Source organism: Eleutherodactylus coqui, chromosome 12 (genome assembly GCF_035609145.1).
Source record: "Eleutherodactylus coqui strain aEleCoq1 chromosome 12, aEleCoq1.hap1, whole genome shotgun sequence".
Taxonomy (NCBI): Eukaryota; Metazoa; Chordata; class Amphibia; order Anura; family Eleutherodactylidae; genus Eleutherodactylus; species Eleutherodactylus coqui.
In genome coordinates this window covers 65,014,037-65,021,021 of record NC_089848.1, presented here as the reverse complement: position 1 = coordinate 65,021,021, position 6,985 = coordinate 65,014,037, and the positions used below count along the sequence as shown (strand labels likewise).

General features: G+C 55.8%; 1 protein-coding gene across 1 annotated transcript in view; it reads left to right on the top strand.

Annotated features, from left to right (window-relative positions):
- Positions 1-2,700: 2,700 nt before the first annotated feature.
- Positions 2,701-6,985, top strand: part of KLHL7 (kelch like family member 7) — a 29,213-nt gene continuing 24,928 nt past the window's right edge. Inside the window, exons 1-2 of the mRNA XM_066585732.1 lie at positions 2,701-2,917; positions 4,915-5,017. Coding sequence (XP_066441829.1) covers positions 2,795-2,917; positions 4,915-5,017 — 226 coding nt within the window. The 5' untranslated portion in view covers positions 2,701-2,794. The remainder of the gene's footprint in view (positions 2,918-4,914; positions 5,018-6,985) is intronic.

Genomic DNA, 6,985 nt, shown 5'->3' with positions numbered 1-6,985 from the left:
TCACCTCCATGTGTATATACTGAGGAGAATCTACCTAACCTCTATGTGTATATACTGAGGAGAATCTACCTCACCTCTATGTGTATATACTGAGGTGAATCTACCTCACCTCTATGTGTATATACTGAGGTGAATCTACCTCACCTCTATGTGTATATACTGAGGTGAATCTACCTCACCTCTATGTGTATATACTGAGGACAATCTACCTCACCTATACGTGTATATACTGAGGAGAATCTACCTCACCTCTATGTGTATATACTGAGGAGAATCTACCTCACCACTATGTGTATATACTGAGGAAAATCTACCTCACCTCTATGTGTATATACTGAGGTGAATCTACCTCACCTCTATGTGTATATACTGAGGAGAATCTACCTCACCTCTATGTGTATATACTGAGGGGAATCTACCTCACCTCTATGTGTATATACTGAGGAGAATCTACCTCACCTCTATGTGTATATACTGAGGTGAATCTACCTCACCTCTATGTGTATATACTGAGGTGAATCTACCTCACCTCTATGTGTATATACTGAGGTGAATCTACCTCACCTCTATGTGTATATACTGAGGGGAATCTACCTCACCTCTATGTGTATATACTGAGGGGAATCTACCTCACCTCTATGTGTATATACTGAGGAGAATCTACCTCACCTCTATGTGTATATACTGAGGAGAATCTACCTCACCTCTATGTGTATATACTGAGGTGAATCTACCTCACCTCTATGTGTATATACTGAGGAGAAGCTACCTCACCTCTATGTGTATATACTGAGGAGAATCTACCTCACCTCTATGTGTATATACTGAGGGGAATCTACCTCACCTCTATGTGTATATACTGAGGAGAATCTACCTCACCTCTATGTGTATATACTGAGGAGAATCTACCTCACCTCTATGTGTTTATACTTAGGAGAAGCTACCTAAGCTCTATGTGTTGCGTTTTTTTTGGTCACCCCATTTTCAAGAAACAATTTAGTATAAAGCGATCAAAAAGTCACAAGAACTGCAGCAGGGTACCAATAGAAACTAAAGGACGTCCCGCAAAAAAAATGAGCCCTCGCACAGCTGCGCCAAAGGCTGCTAGAAGATATTTACATTTTTCCCCCAAAATATATTTTTTTTCAGTAATACAGCAAAACTATATAAACTTGGTATCGTCATAATCGTAACATCCCATGGAATAAAGTCATATCATTTTTGCTGCAGTGTGTACCCTGCGAAAACAAGACCCCCCCAAGATGGCGGAATTACGTTTTTTCTTCCATTTCACTGCACTTAGAATTTTTTTAAAGATTTTCAGTACATTTAGCCGTCATGCAGCTCAGTGGAGGGAGGAATAAAAGATAATTTTGTGTGTGTGTGTGTGAGGTCACCCCGTGGGAGGAGCGGTGACGGACCTGCCCGCCTCTCCCTCACACTCGACCTATCAGCCCCTCATTACTGAGCCGGCGCCAGGAGATGGGTGACGTCACCCACTGGGAGTAGCGGTGACGGAACTTCCTGCCTCTCCCCTTACACTCCACCTCTCAGCCCCTCATGGCTGAGCCGGTGGCATATTTGGTATTTCAGCCGCACTTAAGCGGCGCTGCTGATTAGAGCCACCTGATTGGCTCTTCGGCACCACGTGACTACATTGCGTGCACACTACACTTAAAGGGGTTGTCTCGAGGAAGCAGTGAAATTTTTTTTTTTGCCCAGTCCCCCTTATTAAGCATACATTACTAAGCACCCGTGTAAATGACTTTTCTAGCCGGTTTCTACTTACAGTTCCAGCGTTTCAGCAACTTATAAAAAGTTTCCCCAAGATGGCCGCCGGCTCTTTTCCCGTCGCTTGCTGTGGCCCGACGTGCGCGCTCCCGAGACGCTACCAGCTGTGTCTCCCTGACAACCAGACGCCCCGCAGCCGCCAACCGGACCCACCGCGGCCGCCGACCACGGCACACACTCTTGGGCCACAGTCACCCACCGCCAGGCAGCAGGTAACCGGCGCTAGGCCCCGGCTCCCCCGCGCTAGGCCCCGGGGCCACAGCGGTAGGCTCCGGGGCCACAGCGGCAGTCCGTCACTCGTCACCCCCGTCAGTCCGTCACCCATCACTTACCTGGGCGGCTGGGCGGCACTGCTGGGCAGCTCAAGTTTCTGCACCTTCCTCTAAGAGAGCATGGTAGCAGAATGGCCGCTCCAGCGCGCTCCCGAGAAGATACAGCTCGTCTGCGCATGCGCAGAAGAGCTGTAGCGGCAAGCACACTGAAGCGGCTCGTGCTCAGAGCAGAAGACCGGAGTGCGCAAGCGCGTCTAAAAAAAAGCAAGCCGCCAGCGAAATTAGACGGAACCATGGAGACGAGGATGCTAGCAACGGAGCAGGTAAGTGAATAACTTTCACTGCTTTCTCGAGACAACCCCTTTAACTGTAGTGTGTAGTGCACGGCTGCTTAAGGCAATCCGCGTGCACGCAGAGCCAATCAGGTGGCTCTAATGAGCAGCGCCGCTTAAGTGCGGATGAAATACCAAATGGAGATGGGCGGGGTTGTATCGGTGACGTCACTCCGTAGGAGGAGCGGTGACGGACCTTTCCGCCTCTCCCCTCACACTCCACCTCTCAGCCCCTCATGACTAAGCCGGGCAAGCCGGCGCCAGGAGATGGGCGTGGCCGTGTGGCTGACGTCACCCCGCGGGAGGAGCCGTGTGACGTTGTTGTTGTGCTCGGGCCTCGGCAGCTCCTTACATCTCCGGCCTGCTCTCCCGCTGGACTGCCGGCGGCACCGGACGAGGATGGCCGCGCCGGGCGCAGAGAAAAACCCTAACAAGAAGAAAACCGAGAAGAAGTTCGCCGCCCGGGAGGAGGCCAAACTGCTGGCGAGCTTTATGGGAGTGATGAACATCATGAGGAAGCAGGTGAGAGGCTGCTGCAGTGCGGGGCTCCATTGTCACCTGCAGGACTACAACCCCCAGCATGACCTGCATCTCCATAGGCAGCGCACTACTGCCACTGGGCAATGCCCAGCTGTGAGGACGGGTACCCACGGGTAGGAAATCCACCTGATTCCGGGAGTGCCGCACAATATGCGCTACTAATTCTGCAGCGTTTCTGCCCCATGTGACCGCAGCCTGAGGGCCCGTCTCCACGGGGCGGGAGTGCTGCACGATATGCGCTACTAATTCTGCATTCACTCTGCGCCATTGGCGCAGGTTTTAGACTACAGTTGCGCCCACTAGAGGCCGCCAGGAGAACGTCAGCGCTGCTAGCGCGAGGAGGAGCGTGGAGCGCTGGATCTGACGAGGTCGGCTAACGATTTGGCCTCTTATTTTGGATACGGAAATGCTGCACAATTTAGCGCGGGATATTCTGAGGAGCGCCCGCAGCATTTCCGCGCACGGGGACGTATGATTGGGCCGTGTTCACACGGGGCGGGTTTTCCATTGGGTCTGCACAGAATCTCCACCGCTTTTACGCCGGGAGCAAAGCAGATCAGATTTTGAAAATCTCATCCACAAGATGCGTAGAAAATCCGCACAAAACACGGAAATTGACAAGCGGCGCGGAATTTAAATCTGTCGCATGTCCATTCTAGCATCGGATAGGCCATTGGTTGCTGATGGACGGGGGTCCACTGGACGGCGGGCCGGACGTCTTCATCAGCTGTCGGCATCGGAAGTGCGTGTGCCGCCTTCACTCCCATTGAAGTGAATGGTAAAGCAGCGCCGCTGTGGCACTTCGTGCTTCTCTCATGGTCATGTCAATAAAGTCTGCGATGAACCCCATCTTAAAGTATATAGCCCAGTTGTAAACTATTGATGTCCTGTCTGCAGATTGGGCCACCAATAGTATATTCTAGGGGGTCTACCCCCTGGGACCCTCTCTGATTAGCTATTAAACAAGCCGGTGCACTTGTGTCTTCTGCTGATTTCTGCACTAAGCAAACAGCTCCGTTCCCAGTGCAGTGGCCAGGCTTGGTATTACAAAGTTCCCATTTAAAGGGGTTGTCCCGAGGCAGCAAGTGGGTCTGTACACTTCTGCATGGCCATAATAATGCACTTTGTAATGTACATTGTGCATTAATTATGAGCCATGCAGAAGTTATAAAAAGTTTTATACTTACCTGTTCCGTTGCTGGCGTCCTCGTCTCCATGGTGCCGACTAATTTTCGCCCTCCGATGGCCAAATTAGCCGCGCTTGCGCAGTCCGGGTCTTCTGCAGTCTTCTATGGGGCTCCGTGTAGCTCCGTGTAGCTCCGCCCCGTCACGTGCCGATTCCAGCCAATCAGGAGGCTGGAATCGGCAGTGGACCGCACAGAAGAGCTGCGGTCCACGGAGGAAGAGGCCATCTTCAGCGGTGAGTAGAGAAGTCACCGGAGCGCGGGGATTCAGGTAAGCGCTCCGGTGAGCTTTCTTTACCTCCCTGCATCGGGGTTGTCTCGCGCCGAACGGGGGGGGGGTTGAAAAAAAAAAAAACCCGTTTCGGCGCGGGACAACCCCTTTAAGTGAATCGGAGCTTTGTATGTAATACCAAGCTTGGCCACTAGACGGGGAGAATGGAGCTGTCTGCTTCCTGCCAAAATCAGCTTGGTGCACACTGACCCAGTGAACAACTGATCATCGGAGACCCCGAGCGGAAGACCCTCACCGACCTACGATGCCTATCCTGTGTGATAGACCGTTGATGTTTAACACCCCTTTAAGCTACTTTCCTGCAAAACCTGCTTCAACCTGTGAACGAGCTCCTCGGCCTGAGCCTCTCCTCGCGCTACTAGCCCGGTGGAGCATGACCTGCCACCCAAGCTGTGATCCCGTTATACAGCAGTGTTATATATTAACCCCTTCCTCCGTGGCTCGTTGGATCACACACCGCCTCTGCACGGATTACATTAACTTACTTCTTCTTGTACTTTCAGAAAACCTTGTGTGACGTTGTCCTAATGGTGCAGGACCGAAAAATCCCGGCTCACCGCGTCGTTCTGGCCGCTGCAAGCCATTTTTTTAACCTTATGTTTACCAGTAAGTTTCCACTTCTGTCTGACCGTTCTTCACAAACCGCGCCATTCCCTCCACATGTGGCACAAGATTCCAAGACTTGTCATCCGTCCCGCTAGTATTCTGGAATCGGCCGTGGGATCGACCCACGTTACATAATAAAGCCGGCAGCAAATGATTGTTGGGACCCTGAACGATTGTCAGCCATGATCTGCCTGTCTAAACGGGCTGCACGAGCGAGCTGGTGGTGGTGTCACGAGCGAGCTGGTGGTGGTGTCACGAGCGAGCTGGTGGTGGTGTCACGAGCGAGCTGGTGGTGGTGTCACGAGCGAGCTGGTGGTGGTGTCACGAGCGAGCTGGTGGTGGTGTCACGAGCGAGCTGGTGGTGGTGTCACGAGCGAGCTGGTGGTGGTGTCTCGAGCGAGCTGGTGGTGGTGTCACGAGCGAGCTGGTGGTGGTGTCTCGAGCGAGCTGGTGGTGGTGTCTCGAGCGAGCTGGTGGTGGTGTCACGAGCGAGCTGGTGGTGGTGTCTCGAGCGAGCTGGTGGTGGTGTCTCGAGCGAGCTGGTGGTGGTGTCTCGAGCGAGCTGGTGGTGGTGTCTCGAGCGAGCTGGTGGTGGTGTCTCGAGCGGGCTGGTGGTGGTGTCTCGAGCGGGCTGGTGGTGGTGTCTCGAGCGGGCTGGTGGTGGTGTCTCGAGCGGGCTGGTGGTGGTGTCTCGAGCGGGCTGGTGGTGGTGTCTCGAGCGGGCTGGTGGTGGTGTCTCGAGCGGGCTGGTGGTGGTGTCTCGAGCGGGCTGGTGGTGGTGTCTCGAGCGGGCTGGTGGTGGTGTCTCGAGCGGGCTGGTGGTGGTGTCTCGAGCGGGCTGGTGGTGGTGTCTCGAGCGGGCTGGTGGTGGTGTCTCGAGCGGGCTGGTGGTGGTGTCTCGAGCGGGCTGGTGGTGGTGTCTCGAGCGGGCTGGTGGTGGTGTCTCGAGCGGGCTGGTGGTGGTGTCTCGAGCGGGCTGGTGGTGGTGTCTCGAGCGGGCTGGTGGTGGTGTCTCGAGCGGGCTGGTGGTGGTGTCTCGAGCGGGCTGGTGGTGGTGTCTCGAGCGGGCTGGTGGTGGTGTCTCGAGCGGGCTGGTGGTGGTGTCTCGAGCGGGCTGGTGGTGGTGTCTCGAGCGGGCTGGTGGTGGTGTCTCGAGCGGGCTGGTGGTGGTGTCTCGAGCGGGCTGGTGGTGGTGTCTCGAGCGGGCTGGTGGTGGTGTCTCGAGCGGGCTGGTGGTGGTGTCTCGAGCGGGCTGGTGGTGGTGTCTCGAGCGGGCTGGTGGTGGTGTCTCGAGCGGGCTGGTGGTGGTGTCTCGAGCGGGCTGGTGGTGGTGTCTCGAGCGGGCTGGTGGTGGTGTCTCGAGCGGGCTGGTGGTGGTGTCTCGAGCGGGCTGGTGGTGGTGTCTCGAGCGGGCTGGTGGTGGTGTCTCGAGCGGGCTGGTGGTGGTGTCTCGAGCGGGCTGGTGGTGGTGTCTCGAGCGGGCTGGTGGTGGTGTCTCGAGCGGGCTGGTGGTGGTGTCTCGAGCGGGCTGGTGGTGGTGTCTCGAGCGGGCTGGTGGTGGTGTCTCGAGCGGGCTGGTGGTGGTGTCTCGAGCGGGCTGGTGGTGGTGTCTCGAGCGGGCTGGTGGTGGTGCCACGAGCGGGCTGGTGGTGGTGCCACGAGCGGGCTGGTGGTGGTGCCACGAGCGGGCTGGTGGTGGTGCCACGAGCGGGCTGGTGGTGGTGCCACGAGCGGGCTGGTGGTGGTGCCACGAGCGGGCTGGTGGTGGTGCCACGAGCGGGCTGGTGGTGGTGCCACGAGCGGGCTGGTGGTGGTGCCACGAGCGGGCTGGTGGTGGTGTCATAGCTCGTTAACTCATACACAATGAGAAGTGCACGGTTCTCGTTTGCCCTAGGGCTATTAGTATGCGCTGCGCTGGGTGGCCGGGGAATAGAGGAGCAGCAGCTGTAACACGAAAGCCGTGGCATC